The sequence below is a fragment of the Vicugna pacos genome, chromosome 6 (assembly GCF_048564905.1).
Source record: "Vicugna pacos chromosome 6, VicPac4, whole genome shotgun sequence".
Classification (NCBI taxonomy): domain Eukaryota; kingdom Metazoa; phylum Chordata; class Mammalia; order Artiodactyla; family Camelidae; genus Vicugna; species Vicugna pacos.
Genome location: NC_132992.1, coordinates 70,946,921 through 70,967,355, shown reverse-complemented (window position 1 = coordinate 70,967,355; position 20,435 = coordinate 70,946,921). Strand labels below are relative to the sequence as shown.

Here is a 20,435-nt window from a genome sequence, read left to right as displayed (position 1 = left end):
ACCAGGGCATATACCTGGCATGAAGGTATGTGTGCCTGCAGCCTAGTTTGGGTCTTAACACCGGCTCCTCCCTTGCTCTCCTTCAGGCCTTTTCTTATACCCTTCTTATGACCAACCCTTGTTGCCTGTTTATAGCCCCAGGCCCACACGGGTCTTTGCCTCCTGGGAATGGCCTGGATCAGCTGAGTCAAGATCAGTGATTTCCTGCGTGTTCATTTTACAGCTGGACTGGGTTGCTCCGAGGCAGGGCATGTGCAAATCAGTAATTTGTGAGAAGCTCTAGGGAAAGGATGCCTTGCACAGCAAGTCAGGGTCACAGGCAGCGTATCGGAGCTCAGGATGCTTCAGAACCCAGGCCCGACAGTGCAATGAGCCGCAGCACCTGTGAGGTGCCCCCTGGCTGCCGGGCACAGGCCCTGGACTCGCCCCAGGTATTGTACACCCCACCTGTGGTGCTGGCACCTGTGCTGGGAGGAGTGGGACAGGCTGGGTATGGAGAGGGCAGGTTCCTGAGGCTGACCATGGAGGGCATGACATGGAGGGTGGCCCAGAGGCCCAGGCTGGGGTTCTCCAAATTGAATCTGGAATCTGGGCCCCAGAAATGCAGAGGCTGTGCCTGGGCCCGCAGGACAGTACATCCACACAGTAGCAGGCACAGGCAGGGGAGGAGAGTTTTGCTGAGGGCCGGGGCGCACAGGACACTGGTGCTGGAGTGCAGGTCCTCCATCCCTGTCACCACTGTGGCAGGCAGTGTGTTTGTGGCAGCGGGTTTGGGTCTGGACAGAGCAAAATCCACAGGGGTGCTGAGCTGGGGAGAAGGGCTTTTTGAGCAGGAGAACCGAGAGTGAGCGGTGGCTTTGGATAGTGAGGATTGCCAAGGGATTGAGTGAAAGCAACTTGAGGGGGTGGTTTGGGGCAGCAAGAAGGCTTCTGAGGCAGGGCCGTTAGAATGAGGAGGAGGATGCTGGACAGGTTAAGACTAGGCAGGGATGTCTCAGCATGGCCCAGTGCCTTGGCCAGAACTGAGTTGTGCCTGAAGTCACCCAGGGTCATGGAGAGCCTGTGGAGCCAGGGGAGGGTGGCAGAGGCCAGGCCTGGGCCCTGCCTCAGAGGACACCTCCCAACACCACAGGCCTCAAGGAGAGCAGAGTCCTGGGGTTCCGGTGTCTGCGAACCCTTGACCTAAGCCATGTCCTCGAGCTGCGGTGGACTCAGCTTCTCCGCTGGCCTGTCCTCATCTGTGGCCTCCTCCTCCTCCGGCTCCTCGGCGTTCCGGGCCAGGCTGTCGGGCCCGGACACAGTCCCCAGCACTTTGGTGCTGTGCTCCTGCGCTCTGGCTCGGAGCGCTGCGATGCTGTTCTCCCTCAGTTCCTCCTGGGACATGGCGGCCGGGAGGTCGGGGCCCCGCTCCTCCTGCTCCATCTTGTCGAGCTTGGGCAGGGCCTGGCGCTCCGCCTCGGGCTTCCTCCCCGACTCAGCTGCCGCCTCCAGCGACTTTTTGTGCATCCCTAAAAAGAATTGTTGGTATTCGGGTTTAGAAAAGCGCCTGGGAAAGCCATCTTGAACTGAAAACGGCAAAGATAGAGAGAGGCCAGAATTAAGGACGAGCAGAGAGCCTTACTGCATACACCGCAGTCACGCGAGTCCCAGGGCTGGGGCCGGGGCAGTGGAAAGGTGGCCGGGGGATGAGGCTGCAGACCAGCAAGGGGGGCACCAGGCTGGCAGAGGGCTTCTCCAAGCCAAGTCCCTGTGCGCCTAGCCCCCGGGTACCCTGTCTATGCCTTCCCAAGCACAGCACTTGGTCGCCTATCCCTCCCTCCTGGGATTCCAGATCTTAGAACCCCAACACGAGTTGGTACTGCTGTCAAACACAGGTCCAGATGGCAGGTGAGGGAGGATGGCAGGTGGAGAGATTTAGGGGGAAGAAGTCCTTTGGGCAAAGCCAGAATTGTGACCAAAGGGACCTAGCGGTCTCCTCAGCCCCCAAGGGGGGGCTGTTTCGTTTACCACAACCTGAGCTCCAGCCAAGGGAAGAGGATACAGACCCTGGGGCAAGAGCCACACCCTTCCCACAGGATAAAAGAACCCAAAGACAGGGGCAAAAGTCCAGGCACCCAGTAGGTGAGTGTGAGGGACAGACATCCAACCCTGGGTGTAGCCTGCCTTCAAACCCCCCAGAGGAGACTGGGAGGCCTGCTTTGGAGAGCTTCTCTCCTGCCACGCTGTTGTGGCCAGATGTTCCTGCTCCAGGGCTGTCCCCTCCTCCAGGGAGCCCGCGCCCCTCACCACAGGGGCAGGGCCCCAGGGAGGGTGCGGGCTCTTACCCAGCAGCCACGGGGCACAGGAGTCCATGATGCCATCCTTGGCAGACTTGAGGATGGACTCTGGCAGGGGGATGGAGTGGCGCACCATGGCCCCGTAGAGCCCGTACTCCGCCATCACGCTGCTCCGGCCCCAGCACTTCTCCCGCTTCCTCCACTTGGCTCTGCGGTTCTGGAACCAGACCTACAAGTGTAGGCGAACAGGTCAGGGGCATGCTCTAGGAGGCACCGAGGCCAGGCCCTTACCCCCATGTCTTCCTGGAGTTAAGGTCCCCACACCTTTGATGGCCAACAGCCTCATTCCCTTGTGACTTTCATTTTCTCCAGCAGGGCGTCCTTATTTAAGCTTACCCACCCTGTGGTTGCCCTTGGGTTCCTCCAGGCTCAGGGTGTCCAGAATGAGACACAAGTCCTGAGAATACAATGGGCAAAATGGGGTTTTTTTTGGATCAAAGCAGTTTAGGGTGATGGGATAGGGACTCCTCTTCGACAAGGTCTTGCAGGTGGGTAGTTCCCATGTAGTCCTCAGTTTGCAGCTGAGAATTCTGACCTTTGTAGTGTTCATATGTACACCTTCAGCATATGAACAGAATGCATTTTCTGACTTGCAGAAGGACAAAGTCCTCTCCACTGGACTAGCAGTGCCTTTGGTTCAGGGTTCCCTCTCCACCAGAACACCAGAGGCCAGAGCAGTGCCAAGTAGGAGCAGTGAGTGTGGACTCAGGCAGCAAATAGAATTTCATCCAGATATCAGGGAGCCTGGAAACTACCCGAAAGCAAGCAGGGGACCCTCCCAGGAGGCCTGAGTCAGCCTTCTTCTCTGCTCTGTCTTGGCTAAGCCAGGCCAGGCCACAGTGCCCTCCATTCACCTGCACATCACAATTTTTGCACCTGACTCTGAATGATATTTGGGGTAGCTGGGCAGCCATCCCTCAGTGAGGGAGGGAAGAGAAATTCTCCTGGTGTGAGGAGCAGGTGGAGGTGGGGACCTAGGAGAGTGGTGTGGGGGACACTCTAGAGGATGCCCCAAAGCTCACCAGTGCTGGGTCTGAATGAGTATGGGGTGCCCTGGGCGTATCTGCAGCACTCCAGCTGGGTTTTTGGAGGCAATCCCAGGGTCTCTGCCATGCTTGAAGGAGGGGGAATTTCTTGGTCCCCGCCAAGCAGCTTTCCTTGGACTTTCAGCAGCTGACAGGAGTCAGAGCCAGGGGCAGCTGCACTGTCCTCCAAGCAGATGAGAGGCCAGCGGGAGACTGGTGGGCGCTGGCAGGACCCCAGGCCCGCCGGCCTCCTGTTGTCCCCGTACAGCCTCTCTACGCTCTGACCCCCGCGGGCGGCGAGACGCCCAAGAGCTCCGGATAGTCGGGGGGGGATGAGGGGGTTGGTCGGGGAGAGAAATCTATTAGTTTCCTCGGCGGATTTCCATTCCGTCGCCCCGGCCAAGTCCCCGCCCTTTCCCTCTGAGCTCCCTCCCCCGCCCCGGGCGTCAGCAGAGGTTTCAGCTTTTGATGAAAAATTGCTCCAGCTCTATTCAAGAGGCGGCAAAAGAAGAGTCACCCCCAGGGGCAGCCCTGGGCTGATTGAAAAATAAGTTAATTTCTGTTTGAATCGATGGGCCTCAGGCACTGAAATATCACGGGAAATTAAAACGGCTGCTCTCTCGGGAGCCGCGGCATTGACCCGCACTAATTAATGCTGGGGAGGCAGCGCGAACCGCGCGGCGAGCTGCTCCCCCTCCCCGGGGGACCCCAAACACTTCTCATTTAACTAATTAGACGGGGAAAATTGGGTGTTAATTTGTTTAGGATTTTTTCCCCTCTTCCCCCCGGCAGCTCCCTCCCCGGCCACCGCCCCACGCGGGGGCGCGGGAAATGAATGCGGGGCTCGCCGGCAGATGGCTGCCCCGGTCACTCTGCAATCTTCTCCGACTTGATTGCTTGATTAGGTCGTTAGCACATTAAAAAAAAAAATTGCTTGCCGTCTGGCGCTGGCGTGATGAGTGGGACGCGCGGCAGCGCCTGGGTAATTTATCTTTTTATACGGCAAAGAATTTGATTTCAATCTGCAGATATATGGGGGGCCTTTGACACCTGTTTAACATCGCGCTGCTGACAGCTTAACCCTTTGCTGCCTCGGCAGCCGGGGTGGGGGGGGGCCCATGCAGGGGCTCGGAGTTCGCGCGCCCCCGCGGTTCCCGCCGCTGCCGCCAGATGGCGGAGTGAACTCCCCGGCCGCCCGCGGCAGCCTAGTGTCTGCAGCGGAGTGCGGCGGGCCACACCCAGCAGGGGGCGCCCGCGCCGCCCCTCCTCGCACCCTCACCGCTCCCAAAGAGCCCCGCGGTCACACACGCGTCGTGCGGGGCTGCGGAAAGACTGCAAGGTCCACGCACGCAGTTAAGTTGACCCAAATGTGTGCAACCCTGCTTTGGCCTTTCTTCATTTCTAAATAACCAGGAACCTCTAAAAATAGAGATGCAGCCTCAGTCGCCCAGGGCCTCTCCATCCCCATACCGGCCCGCGGCCGTTGGGAAAAACGATCTCTTGTCCCGCTTTCGGAGAGCCGCGCCTTTGCCACCGCAGGGTTTGTCACCTGCCTGTCCCTGCTCGGCCCTCCTGAGAGCTGCGGAGCCAAGGTGCAAGGCCTTCCCCTAGTGTGGACCCAGACCACGCTGAGTGGTACTGGTCAAGGAAAGAGTTTATGTAATTTGAAGGCTGCAGGATGGCTCCACTCCGTGCACTAGAAAGCCGTGCGCAATGCGAGTTCGGGTTAACTCGGCCACCTGCCTGGCCTGGCTCTGCTGCGCTGTTTAAAGCCCTCCCCAGCGGCCACTGCCTGTCCTGCAGACCCTCTGCCCTAACCAGAGCCTACGGTTTATCTGAGACCGCTGTCCCATTAGCACTTTGTCGCCCTCTGCAAGTACCCACTTACTCTCTGCCTTCTCCCACAGAGGAAAAATCTAAAAGGACTAACCCACATAAAGGTGTGACTTCTGGTTTCACAGAGAAGACAGCAAAGAATGAACCCCTGGCGATGAATTCCAAGGTGGAATTCCAAGTCTGACCACAGAGTGTGGGGAAGGCTCTCTTTATGAATCTAAGTAAGCCACCTGCTTCTTAGGCAGATGACCTTCCTGCTTGAATGCAGTGAGTTATAAAACAACAGAGCCCTTAACTGGAACACGTTGGGGCTAGACTCCAGAATGTTTTGGATTTGGGGGAAAATATGTGATGCATGTTACACGTTATGTAACATCCTGCAGCAGCAGCACCCCATAGTCAAACCCATCAGTTCTGATTTCGCCAACAAAATGTACACATACTCATAAGGGACAAATAAAGAGCATAAGGTCAGATCTGGCTTTGCCAAGAATGAGTTTTGATGGCAAACAGATAAAAGATGTGTCTGTTTAGAGCACGGTTTAGATTTAGATATTCTGGAGAAGGGATTGTGGATTAAACAAAGGCAGAGATACATAGACCCCCCACCCACACCCCAGTGTGGATGCCTGGAAAGGTACATAGCCCTGGCTTCCCCAGGATTCCATGCACTTGAGATGGGGGGCAGCGCTCTCAGATGGAAGCAGCATTTTGACTGGAACACTAAAGGAGGAGGTGCAGACTTGGGATTCAGATCATCTCTGGAGTCTGTAAACAGAACCATTTTCCTCGGCTTCCTAATTTGGACAAATGAATAACTGGTCTGCAGATCAGACTTTGCCCACAGACACTCCCAGAGGACCTGGTGCCAGCTGGTCGCTTAAACCAGGAGTCATCCAGACCCTCAGTTATGGGCTCCTGGAATGCCTGGCTCTCTTTGAAGACCAGATGCTGCTCCAATTTACGGAGGAAACCTGGACAGCCAAAACGATTTCTTTTTAGGACAGTTGGCAGGGAACCTGTGGCAATGGTGCCTTGGAGGGAAGTGGATAAGGAATTAGAATTAACCCTGACCACTCTTTGTATTTACCTTTCTCCTAAACATTCCTGGAAGCAACCAGCATACATGCAGAACTTAAACATTTGCAAGAAGCATTGCAATCAGGAAATCAGCCAGTCCTGAACTGGAATTCCCAGCTGTGACAAAAACTGCTGTGTGATCTTGGGCAAGTTACTTGCCCTCTCTCAGTCTCAGTCTCTTCCAACATAAAATAAGAAAACCTACTTTTCGGGTTGTTTTGTGGATCAATGAAATAAGCAAAAGTGCCTAAAATCAATGTTTATCACACAGAAGGTGCTCAATAACTACTACTTATTGTTTCCATGGAGGCACAGAAAGAGTGGGAGTCTGCCCAGGGGGCAGGTTAATCGGTTAGTATTACTTGGCCCTCTGGCTTCCTCTGCACGCCCTTTAGCAAGGCTGGACTGACAAGTACTACTAACAATAGCAGTAACAACTCCAAGAAGTGGGATGAGGGGGACAGAACTAACCTTCAGGCTGTAAGATTTTAATACAATCAACCTCCAGTACCCCTCTAGGCATCCAAGGGGCCAAACAGGTGCTACTGTAACTCCTTGCATTTCTAATGTATTCCAGACCCTTGAGGCCCAAATGCAAGGGAACACCCATGCAGTTGGCTATGATCTGGAACTAGAAGACCTGGGCTGGAGATCCTTGCTCTGCCTCCACCTGCCTCTGTGACCTTGGGTGCATTTCTTAACCTTCCTGAACTTCTGATTCTTCCTCTGTGCTGTGATACCACTTCCTTGCAGGTTTGTTATAAAAATTAAATAAAATAGTGCATGAGAAATGCCTGGCATGTGGCAAGAACTAAAACACATTGGCCTGATGCTGGATGAATTCTGTGGACAAGTGTGCAAAGAGACGAGGATTTGCTTTCCAGCAAATGCTCAGTGACACTTTGTATCTAAAGCCGGGTCCTCCCATTTCCCACCTTTGAGATCCCTTCCCAGCATTTAGGTCCCTTTACCTGTTTGAACTCTTGGTTCTGGCAAGCCCACAATATTCCTTCAATCCCTCTCTCACTTTCCTGACTGCCTACCCCTAGAAGACCCTGCTCCACTCACAAGGAATTCGGGTCTGGTACTCTTCAGGAGAGCCTGCGTCCAGGCCCCAGGAAGGACGAGAACCCTGCCATCCATTTCAGGCCTCTCAGTGCCTGAGAATGGACCCACAAGTGATAGCAAGGGTCACCAGCTTGGGAGTCCCAGGCAAAGGAGAGTGGAGAAGATCTTCTAGCTCAGGAAAGTCATGGGTTTCCTGATGCACTTCCCCTCACAGGTGGTGCCCCAGCAGCGCTCAGAGGGCCCAGGTGGGATGCCTCTGACTGTTGACAGCTGGCCTGGCAGGTGCCTCCACACCTGAAGGACAGAGTCCCAAGGGCTCGTGCTTCCAAGGGTGGACTGGACCCAGGAAAGGGCTTCTTTCCAAATGGGTGCTCTTCTGCTATAGGGCACCCATCGAGCAGACCAGGCAACTCTAAGAGCTCTTTCTCTCACTCTGTGGGCAACCAGCATGAGCTGCTGTGGCCATGCCCAGGGCTTCTCTTGTCCTCACAAGCTCCCATCCCCATATTCACACAGGACTCCATGCTCGGGCTCCTCCCCTCAAAAAGGTCTCCCAGGAGACACTCTGCGGTCCCTCCAGGATCGCCCCTGCTCCACATCAAAGGCGACATCTTACAGGAGATGTTCTGAACATTCTTGCCCCTTGGCTACCCCAGGCCCTGCCCTCCAATCTTGCCCCAGGTCACCAGGCCTGGCTTTATCCGGCCACGAGGCAGTTTCCGTCACATTCACCCTGCTTCTCTCCTCTCCTCTGACTGGAAGCTGATTAATTTGGGCTCATTGCTGGAGTGATTTAACGACTTCACACTCCACATCCACTCAGCACTTCTGACAACACATTTCAGCACATCCTTTCCAGCCCCAGCTTCAGGCTCTGAGAAGCCTGGCCTTGCTGCAGCTGCCAATGTCCACTAGGGGGCAGCTCTGCCCACGTTTCCTGGTGGCACCAGGCAGCATCCTTCCCTGCAATCCCAACAGGCCATCTCGTTTCTCATCCCACCCTGCCACCTAATACTCCACTTTCTTCTACTCATATTGACCCTCTTAAAAAACAGAAACTCCTTTCCTGAGCCTCCAACCCAGCATTTTTACATTGGCTGCACACAGTCACCTGGAAAGCTTTAAAAACATACAGGTGTCAAGACTCCACATCAAACCAATGAAACCAGCACTGCTGGGTGTGGGAGGCTGGCATGGGTATTTTAAACAGCTGCTCTGTGATTCTAATAAACGTCCAGGGCTGAGACACACTGCAACTCTTTCCCATCTAGGCAGCTATCTCCTAAATTCTGGAATATAATCCCCGAAACTTCATTCCCTACCCTTGGGCGGGGACCACTTTAAAAGAGGCAGACTAACAGCGCTAGTCAGAGAATCCAAGCCTCATCCTTCCAAACACACCAAGCTGCCAAGAGTAGAGGTGAGAAAGTTCTGCTCACTTGGCATTTCCATCTCTCTAACATAGGCAAATGCCTACATTATAAGTACAACTTTTGTCAAAAAAAATATAGTAAACACATAAGTGAATACATATATATACCCTTATCTTACATCTCTGGGAATGAATGACCCCACAGAGGAAATAGTCCGTCTGGAACGCCATTTCCTCTTCCCCAGGGCTGACATCTGGTGGGGGCTTCCAGAATGCCATATCCCAGCATTTCTTGGAGACACAAAAAGGACTTCGTGTCTGAGTCTGATATGGAGACTGGAAATCTCTTCTTGTCCCGTATCCCTTCACCCCAACCCAGAGAGATGCAGAGTGAGGAAGTGCTTGCCCTTAGAGCACAAAGGCAGAGGAAACCAGTCACTGCTGAGGAAGCTGACCCCTCATCACCGCCTTTTGCATTATTCCACCTTCCCTAGGTGGGTGCCCCTGTTTCCCTCAGCTGCTCTCCTGAGGCAGTAGTTGAGTACTGGGTTTGAATCCTAGTTCACCACTTACTTCACCTCTCAGCCCCTCAGTCTCGTCATCCAGAAAAGGGGGATAAGAATATTATCCAATTTATCTCGTTATTGTGAGGGTGTAATGAAAAAGGCGTGGAAAGCCCCTAACATCTGGGACAAAGCTATGTAGTAATAATGCCAATAATAACAATACTTTAATTAAATTATTTTGGAGAATTTTTATGATTATTCACAAATGAGTAATCTTGGCTCACTGGCAGTGAATCAAAGATGAGAATAGGTGTGTCTGATTTTTCACATCCACACCAGGTTCTCACTAGACATTAGACAGTAGGTCTCAGACACATCCAGGGCCTTACTCGGGTTGGCCCAGTAAAAGTGTGTGTCCCAGGTGTCACCTGGGGCTGTCCTGCTCCTTCATTTCACCAGTGGCAGCCCAGGGGTCTCGTGAGAGGTGGTCCTGGAGAGGCCGCTCTCTGGGAGGGATCCCTAAGTCTTCCTTTTGCAGATGAGGAAGCTGAGATGGGAAGTGACTTGGCCTCTGCTGTGCCTGGTGGGTGTCAGAACCAGAACTAAGGTCCAGGTTCCTGATGTCCAGTCCAGTAACCTTTCCTTTCCACTTGAGAATGTCTAACTCCAGATCTGGAGCCTTCAGTAACTACCCCCTTCCCCCCACCCTCACCCCCAACACACATGCAAAGGTCTCTCCCTGAAAGCTGGGGGAGGGGGGAAGGCCAGCTCTGGAGCAGTAGTTTTCCATCTTAGATGACTGGTCCCGCCTAAATCGACATGCTGAGAAGAAAGGAGGAAGAAGGGTGGCAGTGTCGTGAAGCAAGTGCTCTGGGGTCTAAAGGGACTCAGGTCCGAATGCTGGTCTCTGGGCCTTAGGTTTCCCTTCTGTGAAATGGGCATAGTAATAGTACCTAGCTCACTGAGTGCTCTGCGGAGTCTCTGGGAATAGGATATACATAAACTATCTCCAGGAAGAACCAAAGGAAACTGGTTACCCCTGGAGGGGCTGCTGATGGGTAGTGGGGAGGGAGACTTGTGTTTCACTCTTTTGAATTCCTGCACATGATTTGCCCACTCAAAAAATAAGTGTTTTATGAGTGAGGTTTGGGTTTTTTTAGGACAGTACCTGGTACTCAAAATATTGGTTATTTTTATAAAGATGATTTGATACAGTCCTCCCATTCAACCTCAAATCATCTCTGTTCCCCTAGCTTTGAGTCAAAGCAAAGGCTTCAAACCCAAGAGGCAGGTGGTAAACATGTGGGCTTTAGTGCAGCCTAAAGAGACCTTAGGTGGGTCCCTGTGTCCTCCATGTACTAGCTGCGTGGCCTCAGGCAAGTTGCTGTGCCTCTGTTTCCTCAGTTATAAAAGGAGGTTAGTGGTCTCTACCCCACTGGTCATCACCAGGATTTAATGAGGTCAGAGCTGAAACCGAGTGAGTGAGCCCTGAGCAGGGCAGACCTTGCTTGGAACACTCTATACATACAGCTCATCGCATCTGCAGCTGCCACGTTCATCCCCGTTTCACAGACAAGCAATCGGAGGCTCGGGCTGGGGCCATAACTTGTCCACTGCCACTAAGCTGGTAACTGGTGAAGCCAGGATGAGTCTGGCTCTGGAGGCGGTGTCCCTAACCACTGCGCATCCCTGCCTCTCCCGGACACATTCTGTATTTCGAACACCTGGCACGTGGGAACTGCTCTATGGGTTATGGCTGTGACTGTCGTTATAAAATGTTAAAACCTTTCCCAGGCCACTCAGTAAAACATTTGGGTGCAGGGCTTTCTGACAACTCACAAACACCTTTTGGGGGCAACATTTAGTCAAAGAAGTATGTGTTGCTCTAAGAGTGGAGAGATTCTTGCCCTGGTTCTCCCATAGCCACAATTTCCACAGCCAGTCTTCCCAGTCCCAGGACAATCAACTATTCCATACACTTGGCTCCTCCGTGCTGGTTCTGCTGGCTTCAGACACCACCCTGGAGACATTCTGCAGATGATTTTTAAAAGCCTAGAGTCTGCCAGCCAGACATCTGTAGCAATGCAGTTACAGCCAAGGTCGAGCCTTCCCCAAATCCTTCAGACACTCTCGTCCACCACCACTGCCGCCACCACAACAGCCAAACAGATTTTAGGACAACTCATTGCAAGAGACAAGCTGTTTCCTCCTACTGGTCAATAGTGTAAATGTAGGGCCGACCAAGAGGGGAAATCTTTCAGCCTCCCCCGCCCCAGCTGTTTGTAATGGCCAACTCTGTGCTGATGAAGGCCAGGCAGGGGTTACCATCACGCAGCAACTGGATTGGGCCTTGGCATAAACACACACACACACACACACACACACGCGCGCGACTGAGAAACACCCAGCCTTTCCCCACTGGAACCCAGTTGGGTGGGGGTGATGGATCCAGGCCACCATGGATAATGCACCAAACAGATAATCTGCTTATGAATAATTGAGCTTATTGTTAGTGTCACTGTCTAAAGCCATTGGCTGAAATTCCCAATAGACTTCCAGGGGCGAGGAAGGCTCTTCTGGAAGAGCAGCTCATGCCTCATTTTCCATTCTCTGGTTCTCCAGTGAGAGAGCACAAAGAACCCACACACCTTATTTGGTTCCTTCTCTGGGCCTGCCCCCTACCCCTCAACACACATCACACCTGGCGACACAGAGGAGGAGGAGATTCGGAGCAGAAGGGGTTTTGGGAAGATGGGACCTTCCCTCCCCTTTCCCAGCGTGAGTAGTCAACTGCCCTGGATCCCTCAGGTGTCCAGATAGGAGCAGCTTTGATTCAAGATCTTGATCCCGCTAAGGCAACCCCAAATCTTCTGGAAACTTTCCTGCACACCATCACTGCATCCTTCTCATGGAGGCTTTATTTGGAAAATCATCAGACTTCATCTTTTCCCGGAGAAATGATTCAGCAGCCCACTCCTGCCCAGCTAGGGGTGCCCTGGACTTGGAAGGATCCTGCCACTGCCAAAAGGAGACCCTGTGCCTCGCCTAGCTGAGGAAGGACAGCCCAGTCCAGGGTAGGACTGGTTATACCACGGAACTCCCCAGTGAGGGAGAGGAGCTCATGAGCACCTCCTGGGCCAGACTTGGGAGACATCAAGGAGCAGAAGCTCTGGGCAGGGCCTGCTATTTGGCTGTGAGAAGGAAGGAGCCTCAGCTGAATGAAAGCGGTGGAGAGTAGGTAGGAAGGGAGGGGCACCCTCTTCCTCCTGGGGTGGGGAGTGGAGGGAAGGGAAACAGTCCGGGGTCAGGGCTGGAAGCCACTTTCCCCCATCCCCAGGAACTCAGCGATGCCTGGGGCCACCTCAGGCTTTCAAGCAGACATTTACTACCTGGGAGACACCTGCCGCAACAGAGACCCTGCTCAGAACTCCTTCTCCCACCACAGGCGCCCTCATGATCTGTCTAATACACTTGTCAGGAAGCCTACAGTCTACAGCAGCAGGCCAGGCCACATCTACTAAATCTCCTGTCCCCCAGCAGTGCCCACCTCACATGTAGGTATTCAGCAAATACCTGTGTGCATCAATGAGCTGTTCTTCATGAGGACGTGACCACAGGCAAGTGCACGGGCATAGCAGCGGGGTGGGAGACGGGCACTGGGGAGCCTGGGGTAGTCAATGTCCCCAGGAGTGAGGATAGTGTGGGAGGGAGGGACTCAAGGCTGTTACCTGTATCCTGTCTTCGGGCAGCTCCGTTTTCATGGCCAGCATCTCCCGGGCATAGACGTCTGGGTAGTGGGCCTCGTTGAACGCCTTCTCCAGCTCCTCTAGCTGGTAGGACGTAAAGATTGTCCTGAGGGAAGCAAAACCAGACAGTCAAGAGCCTGAAAATGGAAAGAAGCCTGTCCCAGAGGGTAGGACAGCCCCCACTACAGCTGCTGGACAGACCCCAAACCCAGGCTGGGCCAGCACAAACTGAGGCAACCTCTCTCTCTATCTCTCGTACACACACATAACACATACACATACACACACACACACACACACACACACACACACACACACACAGTTTAACCCTCTGGACTCTTCTTCATTGAAGTCTGAGGACCCACACTACCCTCCTGGTGGCTGAGGGTCTTATTTCAGCCCTCGGTGACACTTCATACTGGGAATCTTCCTGGAAGTGCTTCTCTGGGGGAAAGGGTGTTAAGACAGAAACTTCAGGGAACTGCAGAAAGCCTGTCTTTCTCCTCCCAGGCACAGAGTGAAGGGTTCACCACTCAGCCCCACTGGGACTGGCATCCCCGGCTCCTCTCGCAGACAGTAGAGCTGATCTTTAAAATTGTACTCAAAGTTCAAAGATTCACCAGAAGGTCAATGCAGCAGCAACCCCACGGTTCCTACTGTGGATGGAATGGATAGACTCTCCCACCCCCTCAACCCACCCCAGTGCCCCGCCCTCACCTGCCCAGACCTACTGGCTCCTTAGAGCTGCCCTCAGAGTCTTGGGGGCGGGGAGAGGGGGAAGGGGTGCTCTGTCCCTTCCTGCACTCAGAAGGCAAGGGCTATCTCCTCAGCATCCCACACCCAGGCTCAGCCACTCACCCAGCAGGAGCCCCATTCAGGGGGGCGCCATTCAGGTCACCCTGAGAGAGCCTCCCTACACAGCTCCCCACCCTCCACAGAGCAGTTCACATTGACCTATTTTGAGTCATAAACTGCTTTAAGGATCCAGGAAAGGCTACATCCTCTCACCCTAGCAAATGGATATGCTGGTCCAATACGTGACATTTTTCGCCTCCAATATTAGGAGGTTCATAGTCCCCTTTTCTTGAATAAACACACTACATTCCCACTTACAGATATAAATTCTCTTTTCAGACCTGAATTTCACTAAGTTCTAGGTGACTGTGGTCCTGCACCCTTATCAACAAACTGGGGAACAATAGAGTCCAGACCTCACAAACTCAACTTGTAAAATGGTACATTCCTTGCTTGAGCTGCTGGGATTTGAACCCTGGGACCAGCCTGGGGTTGGGATCCCTCACTACTCTCCGGCCCCGTCCTCACCCCACACAAGGGAAAAGTACAGGTGTAAGAACCATACCCTCTCTGTGCCGGCATCGGCTTTAACATCTTGGAGGATGATGTAGGGGGTGTGTGGGGAGGAAAGATTCTGCTTTTTATCGAAAATGACTGGTTTAATTCTAGATCGTTTCTCCTGTTCTCCCCCAACGGAATGCTTACAAATACAGAGTTAATTCTCTCAAATTTTGAAGATCTGCTGCTTTCTATTTCTTTCCTGCCACTTACTGAAGGGCCCCTGAACAGACAGTCAATATAAACAATCAAAACATGCAAGTCTTTTTCGAAACTAGGAAAACTGAGGCACACGGCTATTGTGGTGTGTCCAGAGGCAAAGAGGAGAGATGATGGCAGGTCACTCAGGACATTTCAAGTGCCAGCCTCTGCTTGGGAGAGCTCTCATTTGAAAAACAAAACAAGACAAAAAAGAAAGAAAGAAAGAAATGGAACAGTACTTCAAATCCCCCACATTTCCCCTCATTCCCACCTCAGAGCTAATGCAAGTGTTTCTGCTGACGTGCTCTCCAGGGAGCCACACTGCGCCTCCAAAATGTGACCCAAACCCAGCTCTGGCTCCGGGCTCTACACAGAACCCCAGCCCTTCATAGTCCCATCGTATCTTGTCTACCGAAGCTGAGCTTTCCAGGTAGAGAAGAGCAAAACCCAAGGGACTCCAAAGGCTGCAGCTCCATCCCCACTCTCCTCTCCAACCCCAGCTAAGGCTAAGTACCTGGTAGCTTTCTGGGAGATAAAGAGATGCTCATCTCGCATCACCAGATTCCAGGGTCTTTTACCTGAAATCCTCAAATGAGAGAAGCTCAGAAAACCACTTTTTGTTGTTGTTGTTGTTGTTTTAACTAACTAAAAACTGCATCAGCCATTCTCCTCTCTCCAATTATCTGTTCCCTTCATGCACCAGAAATAACCAGGAACTGAGGGCAGGTGGCTAGTTGTCGTTCTGTCTCCCGGGGAACCCTCAAAAGCACAGTTGCCCCGGTGGAGAAGGCATTGGGTGAGGATAGAGGATCAGGGATCTTAAGCATGGCCTTTGGGCTGTGGGTCAGCCAGCTCCCAGTGCCGCACAAGGAGATGCCCCGATGCAGAAACACAGTGTTCCTGGGGGTGCTTTGTCCAGGGCTCTCCTTGATATGGGAATCCCTCCCCTACCCTAATTCAGGCAGAAGCACAGAAGCCGGTCAGTGGGACTCTGATCTGCCCTCCCAGTCCCTGTCCCTGCCCCAGAGGCTGACAGGATTACCCCCTCTCTGGGACCAGCAAAAGGTGTTTTAATGAATATTTGTTGGAGGGATGAATGTAAAAAACGACCCAGGATCAGGACTAAAAACAACATTTCCATTTAAAATAAAACAAAACAAACAGTTGCCTTTAGGGAACAAGCGAAGGTCACCGAGAAACCAAATCAAAGTTCACCCTCACTCAAGCTCGAACCTGATGGGGACTGAGAGGTCAGGAAGGGTGGTTTTAAAACGTGGGGGTCACTAGTGTAGTTTTCGGGGGTTGGGGATGAGAGATACACAGCAAAGCAACCCAGAGACAAGGGTGCGAAGAGGCTGAGAACAAATTGAGAAGCGGATGAAGTGGGGCAGGGGGGCCGGAGAGCACCCCAGGGAGAAATGTCCAGAGAGCCAGCCGGGCGCTTCGGGCGCCCCACCTATACTCGGGCAGAGAGAGAGATTTGGGGAAACAGACCGAGGGTGAGCGCAGGGAGAGTGCCTACAAGCAGCACTGGTAGAAAGTCGGGTTGATTTTTGGTTCTCACTCCTTTATTTCCTGAAAACCTCCTCATAAATTTACTCAAGGAATTGGTAACAGTGATGCGGCTTCGGAGGAGAATGCAAGTTTGGAGGAGGGGAATTACTTTTCAGGATATACCTCTTGGCACCTATTGAATTTTTAACTTTGTGCAAGTAATGTCTACTTAAAGACACTTAAAGGGAAAACAAACAAACAAACAAAAAGATCCCACAAACAAAAAGACCTGTCTTCAGTCTATATCGCAATGCATCCCACAGCTAGGGCTGGTGGGGTCATCCAGTCCACACACTCCTCCTTTCCCATTTTACAGACCAGGAAACTGAGGCTTACAGATCACAAAAGAGCAGAAGCCAAAAGAATAATTTCCATTAATGCAGATATTATTCTCGAAATTTTGCTAACGGTGGGAGCAAAAAGATATAGAGGGTCGGCGACGCTGCCAGGAACCGCGGCAGAGGAATGGGCCGGGGGCAGAGGGCGGAGGAACAGGCTCGGGCTGGAGAGAGCCGACCTGACCGCCGCAGGGTGTGCATGGCTCTCGGTGCAGATGCAGGGATCGCATCTGGAGGCCGCCAGCCCCTCTATGTCTCGGGTTTAGCCCTAGTTGGGGCCTTTTCCTTTTTCCCGAAGAAGCAGGAAAAAGCCTCAAATGGTGCCGCTTCCCCGGCGGCCGCTCATGATCCTCACCCGGCCCCGCCAGACGCCAGGGCCCCAGGCGGGTGTCCCCAGACAACGCTTGGTCTCCCTGTCCTGACATAGCCGCGGATATCAGATCTGGAGTCGGTGAAATTAGGTCCAAGTGGCCCGACCCCCGAACAGAGGACGGCAAGGGATGGGTGAACAGGAAGGAGACGGAAAGCACTGCAGGGGCCTTACCTGTGTCGCCGCTTCTTCCGTTTCTTGGTCTGGTTTAAAGCCGATTTGGACATTTTTCGGTCGCTGGAGGAAACATCTTCAGAATCTGAAAAGCAGGCAGAGGCACATGCGGCAGAATGGGGGGCGCGCTCGGCAGTACACCGGCGCGCCAGGCTCCCGGAGCCCGCAAGGGCCCCACCCCCGGCGGCCTCCGGAAGCAACCGGGCCTGCTCTGTCTCCCCGGGAAGCCCTCCGCTAGGTCGACCCCATCCCTAAGCCCCGGCTATTTCTACCCACGCCGGCGCCGGAATCCGGGGATTGTGAACAGATTTCGTTGTAGGAGATGCAAAGGCCCCGACATCCCTGGGGCAGGGACTGCAGGGGAGCGAGACAGCCTCCGCCGGTCGCAGGGGCCCCCGGCGGTGCTCTGGACTCGGCGCCCTGCCCTGCGCTTGCAGCTCCGGCGCCGAGGGCCCAGAAGGTGGCCCCCAGGAGCGGAGCCGGGGCCAGGGGAGCTGGACTCCGATTAGGGCCGGGGGCTCCCGCGCACAGCCCCCTTTTCAGTGCCCGCACCATGCGCCCCCGCTCGGGTCTGGAGAGACTGCGAAGCGCGACTTTCGTTGTCCCTCCAAATAAAAATAAACAAATAAAACGATAACGAAAAATCGGAGGAATCGCCGAGAAAGAACCAGTGCTAGAAGGCCGAGCGGGCGGAGACACACCGCCGGAAAAGCGCCCGGGGAGGGCGCGGCTGGGTCATCCCGGGGTCCCGAGCCCGCGATGAGCGGATATCCGAGATGTGGTGCTTAGGTGGGATCTCGGATTCCGACCGCTTGGGCCGCGGCGGTGGCTGGGTTGTCTAAATTCGTGGGGTAAAAATAAAACCCAGCCGACCAATACGGGGGGTTCGGAAGGGAGAAAAGGAGGAAGGAAAAGCCAACTTTGGACACCCGGGCTGGGGCCCGAAGCTGGCACTCTCTTCCTGGGGCGCCAATGCCCGGAACAGAATCGAGTTCCAGGAGCGCGGGTCCTCCGAGAGGCCGGGGCCGCAGTGGAAAAGCGTAGGGGGAACCCCTGACCCCGGGCTCCGACATCCTAAGCCCAGTTCCCAGTGGGGCCCCAACCCCGTGCCGCGGCAGAGCCGGGCCCGACTCGGGAACGGGAGAACAGCTCGGCTACCGCAAACACGGGCATTAAAACCCGGCCGGCGCCTGGAGCATCCTCCAGGCCCCCACCCCGGACACGCCGGCCCCAGGCCCGGGCTGTGACCCCTCGGCCTGACACGAACTTTTGCACCCAGAGGAGGCCTTGCGGTGCAAGCGAGAGCCGACGACATTGGGTTCCAGGCTGTTACCCCTGTCAGGCAGCCACGCAGCCTCGCCCTCACCTACCCGAGCTGGCCGTCTGGCTGGTGTCCAGCGGCCCCGATGCTCTGCCCAGCGGCTGCAAGTGGACGCTCTGCGGGTCGGATAGCACTTCCAGGAAGGTGGGCTGTGCGTAGAAGCCGGGGAGCCCCCCGGGCCCCAGCAGCCCCATGCCGCCCACTCCTGCGGGGCTGAGCACTGAGCGCGCAGCCAGCAAGTGCCCGGGGGCCAGGCCGTCGAGGGCAGCCCGCGGGTGGGAGCTGGGGGGCTCCTTGTTCAAGCCCAGGATCTCCTGGATGCCAAACCCGGTGCACCTGGCCGGGGTTCCCCCCGAGGTGTTCTTGGCCACTGTCTCGGCTTTGGGCTTGCTCAGCGCTTCCCCTGCTTTCCCCGTCATCTCTTCGTCTCTTTGGAGGGGCTGAGGCCGCAGGTCTTTTGCTCCCCCCCGCCCCCCCGCGGGCTCCCCGCTTCCCGAAGTTGGTCCCAGGTGCCCCTCCGGTGTGTAATGCTCTGGAGCCCCAAGGAGATTCCCCTTTTATCCAACCATGCGGCAGCCCAAGTGGGGTCAGAGCTGAGCAGCCAATCACCGGGGCCAGGAGCGATTAGGAATTCCAAAAAGCTGGCAGCTCCCGCCTCAGGCAGCACTGAGGGGTCAGGGCGCTGGGGGCCCGGGCATTGGGTGGGGTCTGCAGGATGCCCCTGGGCCGGGACCCCAGAGGCTGAGATGAGACAACCAGGTTCAAGGCTGTTCCAGGAGGCTGTGTGGCCAGGGGTTCAGGACAGAGCTGGCTGGGACTGTCCCCGGGGTGGGGTTGGGTAGAAGATTGGCTGAAGGCAGGTGCTAGAAACTGGGCATCCTGCTCCCTCCCTCCCTTAACTCCTATACAGGTTTGGCAGGGTCAAAGAAGCCCAATATGGGACCCTGTGTAAGAGGCAGAACAAGGGAGGGCGCAAGCGCACTGGCCAGGGTGTGTGGTGGCAATGGGGAGAAAGAAGGGGCCAGGGTTTGAAGAGGGAGATGTGGGGGGTTGGGGAGCTCAAGGCTTGTTTCCCCAGCACAGGATACTATGCCTAGTTCAGAAGAGCTACTCAAAAAATATTGTCCAGTGAATGAATGAATAATAAGGGGTCAGGAGTAGGAGTCCCTGGTGGGAAAGAAGAGTGGTGGTGACTTCTTTTAGAGGGCAACTGTGGACATCTGAACATCTTCTTAGAATAAGCATGAAGTGTGCCCAACTTCCATGGAAAGATTTCATCTCTTCTATCCATTCACTCAGCTAGTAAATATTGAGACTTCACCAGCTCTGAGCTAGAAGCTGGGGGTTCCCAAGTAAATCAGATAGACAAGTCAAGTGGTCTACTATACCTCAAAAGTCACCAAGCAAACAAATGAAGAGAATGGCACTGTTGATGTGGAGGGGAAGGAGGAGAGAGGAGGGAGGGCATGAGAGGCAATTAAATAGTAAGCGTCTGTCTCCAGTTGATGGAGCTCATTGGACTAACTCCTGTGTTGGAAGCTGCAGAATTGTAGCCAATTGGGCCAGTTGAAAAGTGGTAAGAGGCAGCCAGAAACTGCTTTAGGCAGGTAGGATCCTCACCTGGAGAAAAGAGAAAAACCAAAGGTGGGCAGGGGAGCTATTGGTTTCTTGCTTAAGGGCTCTGCAGGAAGGATGACCCCCGTGGGTCCAAGTGTCAAGTGGAGATGATTCTCCACATGCACAATTATGTGCACCATAGACCCCTAAGTCCCTGTACTCTGCCACCTCAGCTAACTCCTCTGTGACCTTCTTGGGGCTGGGGACTATCTTATCTTCCTTGCCACTTCCCTCTCCACTGTGCCTACTAGACAGTGGGTTTTTAATAAGGATTTCTTGGCTTGAAGACATCCTATGAGGGGAATAAAGACAGGTTGCTTTAGGCAGAGACTGGAAAACCAGGCTAGGGGAGAAATTCCATTCAGGATTTCTGGGCCAGTAACTGCAAACCCCCAAATAGATTGAAACTCGTAAGTATCCCAGCCCACTGCCAGGGTATCTAGTACCCTCTGTGGTCATGGTTATTGTGAGGCAGGTCTTTATCTGCTCTGGCCTGGTCCCACAGGAGTTGGAACGAGGTAGGCGCATCCCTCAGAGC

The 20,435-nt window shown here is 54.3% G+C and overlaps 1 protein-coding gene across 1 annotated transcript; it reads right to left on the bottom strand.

Annotated features, from left to right (window-relative positions):
- Positions 1-695: 695 nt before the first annotated feature.
- VSX2 (visual system homeobox 2) lies at positions 696-18,740 on the bottom strand. The gene is made up of 5 exons (XM_072963975.1): positions 18,330-18,740; positions 16,960-17,044; positions 12,952-13,075; positions 2,325-2,505; positions 696-1,508 (listed from the first exon to the last, which is right to left on the bottom strand). The coding sequence occupies exons 1-5, from the start codon at positions 18,697-18,699 to the stop codon at positions 1,183-1,185; spliced, it is 1,086 nt and encodes a 361-aa protein (XP_072820076.1). The 5' UTR covers positions 18,700-18,740; the 3' UTR covers positions 696-1,182.
- Between the last annotated feature and the right edge of the window lie 1,695 nt (positions 18,741-20,435).